Source organism: Loxodonta africana, chromosome 11 (genome assembly GCF_030014295.1).
Source record: "Loxodonta africana isolate mLoxAfr1 chromosome 11, mLoxAfr1.hap2, whole genome shotgun sequence".
Lineage (NCBI taxonomy): Eukaryota > Metazoa > Chordata > Mammalia > Proboscidea > Elephantidae > Loxodonta > Loxodonta africana.
In genome coordinates this window covers 15595032-15611379 of record NC_087352.1, presented here as the reverse complement: position 1 = coordinate 15611379, position 16348 = coordinate 15595032, and the positions used below count along the sequence as shown (strand labels likewise).

Genomic DNA, 16348 nt, shown 5'->3' with positions numbered 1-16348 from the left:
GTTAGAGGGGGTCAGATGCCTCGTGATTTTCATGCCCCCTCCTGAAGTTAGAGGGGGTCAGATGCCAGTGCACTGCACCATTTTTACACTACTATATTATGGCTGCTAACCAAAAGTTTGGCAGTTCAAATCCACCAGGCACTCCTTGGAAACTCTGTGGGGCAGTTCTACTCTGTCTTATAGGGTCGCGATGAGTCAGAATCGACTCGACGGCAGTGGGTTTTTTTTTTAATGTACATATACATACATATATACACACACATACACACCACACACACAGAGATATACACACTTGTACACACACAGGCATACATATATACACATATGTAGACATACACACACATACATATATATACACACATATACACACTACCAAAAGAACCCCAAACCCATTGCCGTCAAGTTAATTTCGACTCATAGCGGCTCTATAGGACAGAGTAGAAATGCCCCGTAGAGTTTCCAAGGAGCGCCTGGTGGATTCGAACTGCTGACCTGTTAGTTAGCTGCCATAGCACTTAACCACTATGCCATCAGGGTTTCCATACACACTACACACACACTCATAGACATACATAACACATATACACATACTCATTTATACACATAAAAGCCTGGGGGCTTGCACAAAGATGGCCTTGGGGAATCCATCTGTCTCTCTTCCTTCTTTTATTCTTTCATTGTGTGATGAACTGAATGGACAGAAAATAAACAAATACTAGTTGGGTGAGTGAGAAAAGGCCATGCACACCAGCAGAAAGTCCCAGAGGAGGAAGGCAAGTTGTGGGGGGGATAACGGGGCGAGAACAGAAAATGTTCTTGTAGCAACACTGCCACCTAGTGGTCCTGATCGTGTTACTGCCTCAAGTCACTCAACAGGCGGAGCTAATGGGTCTGGAAGAAAAATAACATCATCCTGAACCCTCTCCTAGGAGCCCTGGTGGTGTGGTGGTTAAGCCCTTGGCTACTAACCAAAAGGTCAGCAGTTTGAACCCACCAGCCACTCTGAGGGAGAAAGACGTGGCGGTCTGCTCCCATAAAGATTACAGCCTAGAAAACCCTATGGGCAATTCTATTCTGTCTTACAGGGTCACTAAGAGTCTGAATCGAATTGACAGCACACAACAACAGTATTCCATTGTATGGATACACTACACTTTGTGTATCCACTCATCTATACCAGTTTAGGGTCACAGACTCATCTAAGTAAACCTATCAGTAGAAGTAATGTTAAGCATGTGTGAGAGGGTGCCTGTGCTTGAGAGGAGGCTGGAGATGAGCAGGGCAAAATAAAACGAGAGAGAGTGACACAGCAGAGTGTCAGGATGAAATGACCCAGTGACATGGCATGTCAAGAACTGAAAAGTACGGTAGGCTCAATGCCGTTCACTGGAGTTGCCTCTTCCCACACCACACTCTCTTCTGGATAATCTCATCCCCTCCCAGGCTGACAACTCAAGGGCACCCAAAGAACTGAGCCTCCATCCCAGACTTCCTTCCTGTTCTCCAGATATAGAGAGTCAACTACCTCCTCAACAGCCCCTCCTGGCTGAGTCTGGGGCAACTCTCATCCTCCAGGTCTACCCTGGATCCTGCTTCAACACCTCAGAGCTGCAGAGCTTCCCTTTGTGTCCAGCTGCTCGCTGTCCACGGTGCTGAATGTTTAAACCAGAACTGGGAGGAGCTCTGGAGGCGCAGTGGTTAAGCGCTCAGTGGCTAACTGAGAAGTAGGAAGAGGCAGGCGATCTCCCAGGAACCTTGTGCTGCTGAGCTTCTTCTTCTGTGGACAGTTGCTGCCCCTCCCTGCCTGGGGCTTCCTGTGGGAACTTCCCTCCCAGAAAGACAGACCAACCCAGAAGCCAGAGGGTGCCAGGTCCAGCTGCTGCTACTGTTGCCACTGTTGTAGGGGATCGGGTGCGTTGGGAGCCGGGGGTCTCAGGCAGTGGCTGGGGCTTCCACTAATCCTCAGTCTCCCCCAGGGTCCCGGGGTCTGGATGACAGATACCAGCTACAGGTGCAAAAGTCAATGACGGTGCAGGAGGGCCTGTGTGTCTTCATACCCTGCACCTTCTCCTACCCCCCAAGTGACTGGAACCACTCTGAACCAGTTCTGGGCTACTGGTTCTGTAAACAGGCCAATCCCATGTCAGATACTCCTGTGGCCACAAACAGCCCACTTAGGCAAGTAGAATATCAGACCAGAGGCCGATTCCAGCAACTCAGGGACCCCTGGAATGGGAGCTGCTCGCTGGTGATCAGAGTGGCATGGAGGAGGGATACAGCCGTGTACTTCTTTCAGGTGGAGAGAGGAAATTGTGTGAAATTTCACAAAATACATGCTGTCCCTGGAAGTGACAAGTACAGAGCTGGGATGGGCTGGGGAGTCACTGTGGGGGATGGCCACCATCTGGGGCTGGGATCCCCTCTCTCTGCCCCAGGTCTGACACAGCAGCCTGATGTCTATGCCCCCGAGACCCTGGAGCCTGGGCGCCTGGTGACACTGCTGTGGGTTTCCTGGGAACTCTGAGGGCTGTCCAGCCCCCACATTCTCCTGGTCGGGGTGGCCATCTCTCAACAAGTACCTGGACCATGAGCCTCCCTCTTCTCAGCACTCACCGTCACACCGAGACTCCAGGACCACGGCACTGAGCTCACCTGTCGGGTGGACTTCTCCAGAAATGGCGTGAGCACTGCCAGGACCATCCAACTGAGTGTGGCCCGTGAGTTTGGGGGCAGGACTGTGGGTTGTGGGGACAGGCCAGGTGTAGAGGGAGGTGAGAAATCACCACAGCAACAAGCAGACCAGAGCCCTGACAGGTCCCTGGGAGGAAAGACAGGTCCTGAGAGGCTGCCTTCGCCCTGGGAGGTGACTGAGACCACTCTGGTCCTCTGGTCACAGCTCTGTCTGTGGGCTAGCTGTCCCTGGTCCTCCCTGGGTCATCACACTGTCTTTCCCAGGGTTCTTTCTCTGAATGTGGGGAAAGCGTTCCTTACAAAGCCAGCTCGCACTCTTGTTGCAGACACCCCAAAGGACTTTGTCATCACCATCTCCTGGGCTAAATCATCAGGTACCAATGTGTGTGTGTGGGGGGGTGATGAATGGAGGCTGAGGCAGCGTGTTTTGGGGAACAAAAAGGTTTTGAGGAGCATAGGAAGTTGGTGCCCTTCCCTGCAGTTCTCCCCTCTCTCTCCAGCCCTGGAGCCCCAGCGAAATATCTTACATCTGGACCTCCAGAAGGGCCAGTTCCTGCATCTGTTCTGTGCGGCTGAGGGTCAGTCCCCAGCCACGCTGAGCTGGGTCCTGGATGACAGGGTGCTATCGTGGTTCCCTCACTCAGGGCCCAGAACCCTGGAGCTGGAGCTGCCTCTGGTGGGGCCAGGGGATGCAGGGCACTACACCTGCCGAGCAGAGAACAGGCTGGGCTCCCAGGAGTTCTCCCTGGACCTCTCTGTGCAGTGTGAGTGTGGGTGGGGTTGGTTTCCAGAAGGGGGGACAGTTTGGGGGCCAGGGCTCTGGGGACAGGGTCCCAGAGCTGGAAGGGGGCCTGTCCCCAAAGTGATGGCAGCAGGCTTCCTACCTGTCTGAATCCTTGCATGGTTTTTATCTGGGGCTTGGCAATCTCCCTTCCCCAGGCTGGCGATGGCTCCCTTTGCCCACAGGGAAGCCTCTGCCCACCTTTAGCTGGGCCCCTGCCTCCCTTTCAGACCCTCCAGAGAACCTGAGAGTGATGGTGTCCCAAGCAAACAGGACAGGTATGAAGGAGGGACAGAGAACCACATCGTGGGGCTGGGTGTCTGAAACACTGGTGTGAAAAAGTGTCCCTGTGCTGTCAGCTCTGAGTCTATCCTGCCTCTTTCCTTCCCTCTCTGCTCCCCCCAGTCCTGGAAATCTTCAGGAATGGCATGTCCCTGTCAGTCCTGGAGGACCAGCCCCCTTGCCTCACCTGGTTGCAGACAGCAGCCCCCCAGCCACACTGAGCTGGTTCAGAGGGAGCCACCCTGTGACTCCCTCACATCCCTCACACTCCACAGTCTTGGAGCTGCCTTGAGTTCAGAAGGAGGACAAAGGGAAGGTCACCTGCCAAGCTCAGAACCCACTGGCCTCCATGAAGGCCGCTCTGCATCTCTTTGTGCAGAGTGAGCACCAAGGGGCTTCACACTCATCCCCTCACTCCAGTCACCTCCACCTTATCTGCTGAGAAAACAGCTCCCTGTGGCTCAGCGGGGACCCCGCCACTAGGCTTAGACTCACCTGTGAAATCCAAATCCCCAAGGGACCCAGAGCCCTCTGTCCACCTGCTGGATATCAGGGCCTGGTGGGGTGAGGCCTGGATGCGTGTGGTCCCCATGCAGTGATGCAGGAGGGGCCTAGAGAACAAAGTCCTGTCCTATTGAGAGCTGAAGGACCCAGGAGTGTGGTGTGGGAGGTGACTCAGTTCTCCTCCCCGTCTCCTGCAGGGACACCAGGGCCCATGATGGGTGTGGTTCTGGTGGCCACCGTGGCAGCTGCAGTCAAGTCCCTGCTCCTCTGCCTCTGACTCACCTTCTCCACGTGAGCACCATCCCAGGAAGAAAGATGTGGAGAGGGCAGGGTGCAGGTCGATGAACCCCAGAACCCCAGGTCTGGAGGGACCCCAGTGGGTCAAGGGGACCTGTGGCCTGGGTGGGAGGATTAATTGGTGGTGAGAATTCCCCACATCACCCACCCACCCAAATGTCCAGGATGGAAAGTCCCAGCTCTCATCAGGAAGTCTCGGTGTGGGGCGGGGGGGGGGGGGGAAGAGTCCTCCCTGTCCCACCTGTCAGTTTCCAGCCCCTTGAGAGGAACAGAGGGTCCGTTTGCCCACTGCCCCCGATCTGGGCAACTGAGAGGCCCTCTGCTGTCTTCACTCAGCATAAGATCCCCAGCAAGAAAGTGGCTGGGCCAGCAGCGGGCATGGAGGACCCAGGCACTGAGGATGAAGACACATCCATGGGTTAGCCTCTCAGGTGAGTGACATGAGTGTCTCACCTCCCATCATCCCACCTGGACACCTCCCTCAGGAAGGTCCCCATGATTGCATGGTCAACATTGAGCTGGCCATGTTTCTCCCCAACCCACTGCTCCTGCTGGGTCCCAGCTCGCTAACGACTCTGCCAACTCCAACCTCTCAAGACAGAAACCAGGGTGTCGTTCTCCACTCTGTCCTTCCTCCCACTTCTAGATCCAGTGAATCACTCATCTGGTCTGCCCTTCCTTCTCAGCACAGCTCATGTTGATGCCCTTTTCTCCATCCTGACCCTAGTCATTCCTGCGGCCTCATCACTTCCCTCCATCACTGAACCCACCTCACCTCCCTGTCTGCAGTCTCTCTCCATACACGGACCTCCGGAAAGTGCTTCCAGGTGCAGTTATCGTTCAGTTCTTGCAAAGTGTGAACACAGATGTTACTTCTCCTTGGCTGGAGAATAAGGTGCAAATGCCACAGCCTGGACTTCAAGGCCTCACAGGACCTGCCCCTGCTGGACCCTCCAGCCAGATCCCTCCCTCCCCCTGCATCACCAACATCTCACCACACCCAGCCCGGCCAAGCCCTCTTGTGTCTCTATGACTTTGTACCGGCAGCTCCTGCTCCCAAAATGCCCTTGCTTCCCCATTTCTGCCTTTGCAAGTCTTGATGATCCTTGAGACTCAGTCTTAAATGTCAGCCAGTTGTGTGTGTTTGTATGTATATGTATACACCTAAGTATATATGTGTATGTGTACTATGTATGTATGCATGTGTATTTGTATATGCGTATGTATACATGTATGCACATGCGTAGGTGTGCATGTATATATGTATTCATGGATGCATGTGTATACGTAGGTATGCATGCATGTGTATACGTAGGTATGCATACATGTGTAATATAGGTATGCATGCATGTGTGTAGCATTTCACATACGGTTTTGATTAAAGGAGTGAAGTCATTTATTCTTAGACACCTTCAGCAAGTATTATTGATCACCTACTATGTGTGGACACTGTCGTAGGTGCCAGGATTGCACTGTGGACACAACTTCAGAAACCTTTGTCATCTAGTAGCTGTCATTCTGGAGACAAGGACAGAGATAAAACGCAATAAATAATAAAACTAGAGCCCGGTGGTTGGTGACGTATGTTTGGGGAATAACAGTGCAGGGACAGGAGTGGAAGGCATATTGGGGAGGAGGGTTCCACATTTGATAGCACAGGACTGAGGAAGGGGAGGAAGAAGGCTCTGTGTGCCTAAGAGCAAAGGGTCGCAGGAAAAGAGCAAAGAGCAAAGTGGGTACAGTCACTCCCAGGAGAAGCAGCCTGGCGTGCTGTGTAAATAATAAGCAGGCCAATGTTTGAAGCAGGGAAGCAGAGGATGGTGGGGCAGCCGGGAGGATGGTGAAGACTGTGAGGGGCCTTGACTGCCAACGCAACAATCTGGCAGTCTTCCGGGTAATGTGTTTGGACTTTCGTTTTGACAGGATCCCCACGGCTGCCCTGCTAAGCACAGGCCAGAGTGGGACAGTGGCAGTCACAGAGACTGGAAAGGGGCTACCGACCTGCATGGAGGTGCTTTGAACCAGGGAGGCAACGTTGGTAGTGGGATATATTTTTGGATATAATTTGAAGATCAAGCCCACAGGATTTTCTAATGAATGTTGGGATAGAGGGAAAGAGAAGTACACAAAGATGAGATAAAAAATTTGTCCCTGGCGTGACCTCAGGAAAAATGGCAGAGGAGGAAGCACCAGTTAAGTGGTCGGCTGCTAACTGAAAGGTTGGCAGTTCCAACCCACCAGCAGCTCCTTGGGAGGAAGATGTGCCAGTCTGCTTCCATAAAGATTAAAGCAAGCCAAACCCACTTTGTTGAGCTGAATCTGAGTCATAGCGACATAGGAAAGAGTATAACTGACCCACAGGGTTTCCAAGGCTCTAGATGAGTGGACTTAGCAGAGGCGATGGTTGATCTCAAGGGCTGACCTGCCCTGACAGTGTCTGGGTCTGAGGCTCCTCTTCTCAAGATGATCACTGGTGTTAAAACAAAAATCATATCAAGCCAATAACAGAAATTGAAGTTTATTGATATTGTTGTTGTTGTCGTTAGGTGCCACCGAGCCAGTTCCGACTCATAGCGACCCTATGCACAACAGAATGAAACACTGCCCGGTCCTGCGCCATCCTTACGATTTGGAAATTGGGGTAACATTTTCACTAAATGCCACTGCCGTCAAGTTTAATTCTGAGTCATAGATGCCTAGAGGACAGGGTAGAGCTGCCCCATAGGGTATCCCAGGCTGCAATCTTTACGGATGCAGTCTGCCACATCTCTCTCCCACGGAGTGGCTGGTGCATTGGAACCACTGACCTTTTGGTTAGGAGCCAAGCACTTAAACACTGTGCCACCAGGGCTCCTTAACATTTTGACTAAAAAAAAAAAAAGTGCCATCGGGAGTTAAAAATGTTCCGGACATGAAAAGAACTTCCAAAATCCTTATGCCACATCTTATCGGTATTGCCACGGAAAAGGGACAGAACAGTGTTTATATAACAATTTACCATAAAGCACAGCCCTGGTGGCACAGTGGTTAAGAGTTTGGCTGCTGTCTTGGTTATCTAGTGCTGCTGTAACAGAAATACCACAAATGGATGGCCTCAACAAAGAGAAGTTTATTCTCTCACAGTCCAGTAAGCTAGAAGTCTGAATTCAGGACACTGGCTCCAGGGGAAGGCTTTGCCTCTCTGTCAGCTCTGGAGGAAGGTCCTTGTGATGCATCAGACTTCCCTTGGTCTGGGAGCATCTCAGTGCAGGAACCTCAGGTCCAAAGGATGTGCTCTGCTCCCGGCACTGCTTTCTTGGTCGTATGAGGTCCCCGTCTCTCTGCTCGGTTCTCTCTTTTATATCTCAAAGCAATGGGCTTAAAACACTATCTAATCTTGTGGACCTCATAAGTATAACTGACATTAATCCATCTTATTACAGCATAGTCACAGGATTTACAACACATAGGGAAATCGCATCAGAAGGTAAAATGGCAGACAATCATACAAGGGAATCATGATCTAGCCAAGTTGACAGGTGTATTTTGGGGACACAATTCAATCCATGACAGCTGCTAGCCAAAAGGCTGGGAGTTTGAACACACCAGCCACTCTTTGGAAACCCTATGGGCAGTTCTACTCTGATTCGGGATCAACTCGATGGCAATGGATTTTTTTTTTTTTCCAGTCAGACCCTGGAGTCTCTGTTTCCCCAAAACTGACTGAAGTTGTCAAAAGCACAATGCCCAAGGCAAAGGGATCTTATTAATTAGCAAGACTTCTCCAGGGACTGGTCTCTCCTGATAACAGGTCCAAAGTCCTTCCTGGAGAAGTACATCATTCTTCGTAAAGTAGAGGGTCAGTGAAAAAAAGGAAGACCCTCAACAAGATGGACTGACACGGTGGTTGCAACAATGGGCTGAAACATAACAACAACTGTGAGGATGGTGCAGGACTGGGCAATGTTTTGTTCTGTGGTGCATGGGGTCGCTAGGAGTCAGAACCAACTTGATGGCATTTAACAACAACAACAACAACAACAACACTGTTTGACTTAAAGACTTTGAGGAGGCCAGTTTCTTAGAAGTTCAAAAGGACTTCTAAGGGCAAATGGCCTGGGTGGGTCACCCCAACTCTGTGGGCCCCAGAAATCTGGATTTCATGAGAATTAAAATGTTTTCTCACTGGTCAACGTTCTTTTCTCACTCTGTCTTCCTGTTGGGGTTCTTCTAAATCTTGCAGCTATTAGTTCCCTGAGAAATGAATCCTGAGAAACAGGCATTCCTGAGGCAAGACCTGGCACCTCCAAGCTAGAAGCGGTGTTGCCGCAGCTCCGGGGGTGGGGGTGGGGGGGCTGAAGGTCAGAGTGACCACACGCTGAGCATGCAGGAAGCGGTGACGGTTCAGGAGGGACTGTGTGTCCTTGTGCTCTGTTCCAATTCTACCCTGGGACAGCTAGGATGGCTTTACCCCAGCTCACGGCCACTGGTTTTGGGTTGGATTCAGTTTACGCCCCCGTGTTCTAGTGGCCAGATCGAAAAGTGCAGAGGCTGTCTTAGTTACCTAGTGCTGCTATAACAGAAATACCACAAGTGGGTGGCTTTAACAAACAGAAATTTATATTCTCACAGTTGAAGAGGCTAGAAGTTTGAATTCAGTACGCTGGCTCTAGGGGATCTAGGGGAAGGCTTTTTCTCTATGTCTGCTCTGGGGGAAGGTCCTTGTCTCTTTTCAGTTTGTTTCTTGGTTCCTTGGAGATCTCACAAGGTTTGGTAACTATCTTCCTCCAGCTGTGCTTGCTTAATCTGCTCTTTTACATCTCAAAAGAGATCGACTCAATAGGCACCCTACGCTAACCTGTCTCATTAACATAACAGAGAAAAACCATTGCCACGTGGGATTACAACCTCAGGGTTAGGGGGTTGAATTTACAAAACTATTTTTGGGGGACACGATTCAATTCATAACGGAGATCCAGGGACGGTTCCACCTCCTTAGATACCTCAAGGCTTACAATTGCTGTCTGGATGTCAGAGACTCCAGGAGGAGAGATGAAGGGTTATGTTTTTTTTTGGGTGGAAGTGTGGAATGGAGTTACACAGCTCTGAGTGTGTTTTGCTCCATCCTGTACCCAGATCCATGAGAACCTGTGATTTTTTCCTGTCACATGTTGCTGGGAAGACCCCTTTACTGGGAATAGAAGCTCTGACCACGAATATAATTCCCGGAGTGGAGGGCTGCAGGAGGGCTCAGGTGGCCAAGAAGGGGTGTTGTTATGGGAAGTCTTCCTTCCTTCCTTCTTCATTCCACAAATCGTTCATTAGACGCCTGCTGTGGGCCAGACAGGTCCCCTCCCCTGGAGCTCACCTCCTAGTCAGGGAGCATAAACCAAATTCCCGGTCCCTCATGTAGTGGCCTTCTGCCCAGTGCTGAAGAGCCACGGCTTTGAGACAGACAGCCCAGGGGTCCAATCCCTACCGCCTGCTGGCTGTGTGACTTTGGGCCACTTGCTTAGCCTCGCTGTCCCTCAGTTTCCCCTGCTATAAAACTGAGGCAGGCAGCCTTAGAGCCCACCCCTTCTAAGAGACACCTGCTCTGGCTTATCCTCCTACATGGAGCAGAACAGGCGGCACATTCGTCTGAAATTGTCCTTCACAGATAACCACGGAACAGCCATAGTGGGCCTCAACTGGTTTTAGCAGGTTTTCTACCCCATCTTAACACTTCAAGTGACCTATCAGCTTATTAAGTGAAAAATACATATAAGCACCCCACCTCTGGGTGACTTAACATGCTAATGAAAGAAAATCCACTTCTTCCTCCATCCTGGAGAATTGAACCCTTGTCTAGAGAAAACGCATAGTCATTCCAAAGCCCTGAGCACCTGCGTGAAGGTCAATCCTGAATATTCACGATGAATTCGCATTTCCTTGTTTGCTCTCTGTAAAAGCCCACATCCCCAAACTGCCTTCAAGCAGTCTTGGAGGCAGTAGCCCTGATTGCTCCTTTCCTTGCCCAACAAAATACAGGCATCTTTCTGATCTCCCGCCTCAGCCTCTTGTTTATTGCTGTAACAAATCATGCCGAGAACCTGGGGTTTCCACTTGGCAACAAAATGGGAACAATATCGGCACCTACTTCATAGGATTTTTACGAACATGCTTCTTAGCTGTGGTAGAGTCGATTCCGACTCATGGCAACCCTGTGTGTGTCAGAATAGAATTGGGCTCCATAGGGTTTTCAATGGCTGATTTTCAGAAGTACATTGCCAGGCCTTTCTCCGAGGTGCTGCTGGGTGGGTTCAAACCACTGTTTGGTTGGTAGTCAAGTGCTTACCTGTTTGTACCACCCAGGGACTCAGTTACGAACATTAAATGAGTTAGTATTTGTAAAGCGCTTAGAAGGAGACCTGGCACAAATTTGTTAAATCAATAGTTATAAATGCTAATTTTATAGGTGGGAACTGAGAACCACGAGGGAGGGAGAGTGTCTCTTCAAAACCATATGCACATAAAGGAGTCCTAGTGGTGCAGCCATTGAGTGCTCAGCTGCTAATGGACGGGTTGGAGGTTCGAACTCACCCAGCAGCTCCGTGGGAGAAAGATCTGGCATCTGTTCTTATAAAAATTGCAGCCCAGAAAAACCCTTGGAGCAGTTCTATTTTCTTACAGGGTCACTATGAGCTGGAATCAACTCAATGGCACCTAACAGCAGCACAGTGGTTAAGCACTTGGCTGCTAACTGAAAGGTCGGTGGTTCAAACCCACCAGCTGCTCCACGGGAGAAAAAGGTGGCAGTCTGCTTTCATAAAGATTACAGCTTCAGAAACCCTATGGGGGCACTTCTACTCTGTCCTGCAGGGTCCATGTCATTGTTGTTGGGTGCCCCAGAATCGTTTTTGACTCGTGGTCCTCCCATGTGTTACTGAGTAGTGCTGCCCCATAGGGTTTTTGCTGAGCTAATTAGCAACCTTAATTTCATCTGCAACTCTGGTGCACAGTGGTTAAGTACTTGGCTACTAACTGAAAGGTTGGCATTTTGAACCCACCCAGAGGTGCCTCAGAAGAAAGGCCTGGTGACCTGCATCTGAAAGACTGCAGCCATTAAAACCCTCATGAAGTGCAGTTCTCCTCTGACACATGGGGTTGTCATGAGTAGGAGTCAATTCGACAGCAATGGGTTCATAAGGTTGGTATTTCAGATAGGTACTGTGGTTGGCAGAAGAATGACCCCTCAAAGGTGGCCACATCCCAATCTCCAGAATCTGTGAATACGCTAGGTTACATGGCAAAAGGGAATTAAGGTTGCAGACAGAACTAAGGTTGCTAATTCAGTTCAGCTAATCTAACGATGTATTGCATCGGCCAAATCTGCTGCAAAAGACCTCTTTAAAGTGTTGAAAAGCAAAGATGTCACCTTGAGGACTAGGGTGCGTCTGACCCAAGCCAGGGTATTTTCAAACATCTCATATGCATGTGAAAGCTGGACAATGACTAAGGAAGACTGAAGAAGAATTGATGCATTTGAATTATGGTATGGGGGAAGAATGGTGAATATACCATGGACGGCCAGAAGAACGAACACATCTGTCTTGGAAAAAGTATCAGCCAGAATGCTCCTTAGACACAAGGATGGCGAGACTGCATCTAACACACTTTGAACATTATCAGGAGGGATCAGTCCCTGGAAAAGGACATCATGCCTGGTAAAGCAGAGGGTCAGCAAAAAAGAGGAAAACCCTCCATAAGATGGATTGACACAGTGGCTACAACAATGGGCTCAAACATAGCAATGATAGTGAGGATGGCTCAGGACCAGGCAGTGTGTTGTTCTGTTATACATAGGGTTGCTATGAGTTGGGACTGACTAGATGGCACCTAACAACAACTTAACAACAACAATTAGCTGAACTTGAGATGGGGAGATTATCCTGGATTATCACGAGTCCTTTAAAGTGGAAGAAGAAGAGGCAGAAGAGTGGCTCAGAGATGCTATATGAGAAGGACTCACCCTGCTGCTGCTGGCTCTGAAGATGGAAGAAGGTTAAGTATCATGAGCCCAGGAATGCCAGCAGCCTCTAAAAGCTGGTAAAGAGAAAAGAAATGGATTCTCCCCTAGAGCTTCCAGAAGGATTGCAACCTTGCTGACACCTTGAGTTTAGCCCAATGAGACCGGCCCCTCACCTTGACTTCAGCCCAATGAGACCTGTCTGACTTCTGTAAGATAATAAACTTGTGCTGTTTTAAGCCACAAAGTTTACAGTAATTTGCTACAGCAGCAACAGGAAACTAATATATGTTCTGAACCTTGAACTTGAAAATGAAAACACCCATTGTTTTGGAACTCAAAAGAAGCTGTTTAATCTTGGCAAGTTTCCTAACATTCTGTGCTTCAGTTTCCTCATTTATAAAAAGGAGATGATAAATGTGTTTGTCTATGGGGTAGTGGTAATGAAGGAGGTAACATACATGTCTTAGTTATCTAGTGCTGCTATTAACAGAAATATCACTAATACCACCAATGGGTGCCCTTAACAAATTTATTCTCTCACAGTTTAGGAGATTAGAAGTTTGAATTCAGGGCACCGGTTCTACGTGAAGGCTTTCTCTCTCTGTGGGCTCTGGGGGAAGGTCCTTGTCTTTTTTCAGTTTCTGTTTGGTGATCTTCCTGTGGCTTGGCATCTATCCTCTCCCATCTTGGCTTGCTTAATCTGGTCTTTTATATCTCAAAAGAGATTGACTTAAAACACACCCTACACTAACATGCCTCATTAACATAACTAAGAAAACCCATTCCCAGATGAGATTAGAATCACAGTTGAACTGCCCCATAGGGTTTCCAAAGCTGTAAATCCTTAAGGAAGTGGAGAGCCAAATCTTTCTCCCAAGGAGAGGTTGGTGGGTTCAAACTGTTGACCTTTTGGTCAGCAGCCAAGTGCTCAACCACTGCACCGCAAGTGTTCCTTACCATGGGTATATGCCCCTTGCCAGGAATAAACCTTCTAAATTCTTTACATATTGTTATGGATTGCACTGTGCCCCTCCCCAAATACCCACCCAAAATACGTGTTGTAAATTCTAACACTTATACCAGGTTATTATTTATAGCATATATTTTTGGGAGACTCAATTCAATCCATAACAATTATAAAAAACTTAGAGCGCTTATTCATGGTAAGGGGCATAAAACTTTTACCCTTATGTGAATGAATAAAAAAAACATTGTTAGTAGAAAAGATGGGTAAAACATAAAACTATAGAGAACAACTCACCTGTAATAAAGAGACCACTATGCATTTTTTTTATGCAGCTACTAACATTGCCTATAAATATATTAAGCATATAGATTAAATAGGTATGGTGAAAAAATACAACCCTGACGCACAGCTTTCCTGACTTTAAACCAGTCAGTATCCCCTTGTTCCGTCGGAACAACTGCCTCTTGATCTATGTAAAGGTTCCTCATGAGCACAATTAAGTGCTCTGGAATTCCTATTCTTCACAATGTTATCCATAGTTTGTTATGATCCACACAGTCAAATGCCTTTGCATAATCAATAAAACACAGGTAAACATCCTTCTGGTATTCTCTGCTTTCAGCCAGGATGCATCTGACATCAGCAATGATATCCCTGGTTCCACGTCCTCCTCTGAAACTGGCCTGAATTTCTGGCAGTTCCCTGTCGATATACTGCTGCAGCCATTTTTGAATGATCTTCAGCAAAATTTTGCTTGCGTGTGATGTTAATGATATTGTTGTATGATTTCCACATTTGGTTGGATCACCTTTCTTGGGAATAGGCATAAATGTGGATCTCTTCCAGTCAATTGGCCAGGAAGCTGTCTTCCATATTTCTTGGCACAGACGAGTGAGTACGTCCAGCGCTGCATCTGTTTGTTGAAACATCTCAAGACTAAGGTGTGCCTGACCCAAGCCATGGTGTTTTCAATCACATCATATGCATGTGAAAGCTGGACAATGAATAAGGAAGACCAAAGAAGAGCTGACACCTTTGAATTGTGGTGTTGGTGAAGAATATTGAATATACCATGGACTGCCAAAAGAACGAACAAATCTGTCTTGGAAGAAGTGCGGCCAGAATGCTCCTTAGAGGCAAGGATGGCGAGGCTGCGTCTTACCTACCTTGGACATGTTGTCAGGAGGGATCAGTCCCTGGAGAAGGACATCATGCTTGGCAGAGCACAGGGTCAGCGGAAAAGAGGAAGACCCTCAGTGAGGTGGATTGACCCGGTGGCTGCAACGATGAGCTCAAGCATAACAACGATTGTAAGGATGGCTCAGGACCGGGCAGTGTTTTGTTCTGTTGTGCATAGGGTCACTATGAGTTGGAACCGACTCGACGGCACCTAACAACAACAACATATTAAGCAAGAAATGAAAAACTTTTAAGAACCCAATAATCCACTTTCAGAATGGGATGTTTTATTGCAAACTCACTCAATAAACGATTGAGACAAACATTTTGCCAGTAAGATATTTAAAAACACTCTTAAGAAGTTTGATCATTCAAACATATAATGAAACTTGAATCCACCCGACAAAGAACATGCACCTTTTGAAACACCTAAGAAGCACTTATAAAACCAGGCTACACTCTTAGGTTTATAATTTAGAGTTTTATTTACTTCTGAGTTACTATATATAAAAATAACTCCCCTAAAATGCTTCTGCTATTCATAAGGTTTTCACTGACTAACGCTTTTCAGAAGGAGACTGCGGGTCCTTCTTCCTAGTCTGTCTTAGTCTGGTAGCTCAGCTGAAACCTGTCCTCCATGGGTGACCCTGCTGGTATCTGAATACCGGTGGCATAGCTTCCAGCATCACAGCAACTCACAAGCCCCCACAGTATGACAAACTGACAGACATGTGTTGTGCACAGGGATGCTATGAGTCAGAACCGACTCAATGGCACCTAACAACAACAACAAAATGCTTCTTACTCCAATTTGAAGTTTATCTGTTATTAGCAACTCCAAAAATTCAGTCTATTTGGATGCAGACCCCCAAAAGCATACCACTGGGGAGTTAGAAATCTTGTATTTTGGGCTGTGTCGTCGTGACCGTCACCTTCATTCCAATGGTTCTAAAGTTACAAGTCCCAACTCAGGGCACTTCATTCAATTTCCAGAGAAGAGGACAAAGGAACTTGGTTATGAGAAAAAGGCAAACAATACCCTCCTTTTCCAGAAATCTCTCCAGAACCCAAACCAGTGAATTCTGCCCACTCCTCACTGGTCAAGACTGTAAGCTCTGCCGACCATCACTTATGAGAAAAGCCAGGAAATGCATTTAAAAACATTATACTGTACTTATTCTGGAAAAGAGAACAACTATGTTTCTTCAGTAAAGAAGATGAGAAGAATTGATACGGCCAGACAACTGACAGAATTGGCCACATTAGACCAAAATGAGTCATAACAGGCATCCCAAATTAATATTATATCAAGACCACATACTCTGATCATAATGCAGTCAAATATACATACTGCTCAACTACAACAAGCTGACAAAAATGGTATCATGAAACATACTAACCCCAAATCTAAATAAAGCAGCTTCAAAGAGGGCTTCACATTAGAAATGAGACCATACTGATATAAGTGAATTATAATATTAACATATTAAAGTGGTAGAACTGAAATGGTTTGAGCGTTCAACTACTAACCAAAAGGTTGGTGGTTTGAACCCATTCAGAGGCATTTTGGAAGAAAGGCCTGTTGATCTGCTTCTAAAAAGTCACAGCCTTGAAAACCCTGTGGAGCACAGCTCTGCTCTGTACACATGGGGTTGCC

The 16348-nt window shown here is 48.0% G+C and overlaps 1 protein-coding gene and 1 long non-coding RNA gene across 2 annotated transcripts in view; one reads left to right on the top strand and one right to left on the bottom strand.

Annotated features, from left to right (window-relative positions):
• Nucleotides 1-4628, top strand: part of LOC100664440 (sialic acid-binding Ig-like lectin 16) — a 36905-nt gene extending 32277 nt beyond the window's left edge. Inside the window, 4 exon segments of the mRNA XM_023544053.2 lie at nucleotides 3192-3455; nucleotides 3703-3750; nucleotides 3878-3940; nucleotides 3943-4628. Coding sequence (XP_023399821.2) covers nucleotides 3192-3455; nucleotides 3703-3750; nucleotides 3878-3940; nucleotides 3943-4196 — 629 coding nt within the window. The 3' untranslated portion in view covers nucleotides 4197-4628.
• A 1287-nt stretch (nucleotides 4629-5915) lies between these two features.
• LOC135232801 (uncharacterized) lies at nucleotides 5916-14796 on the bottom strand. The gene is made up of 3 exons (XR_010323353.1): nucleotides 14679-14796; nucleotides 6911-7025; nucleotides 5916-6073 (listed from the first exon to the last, which is right to left on the bottom strand). It is a non-coding gene; the product is annotated as an uncharacterized LOC135232801 (long non-coding RNA).
• Nucleotides 14797-16348: the final 1552 nt, after the last annotated feature.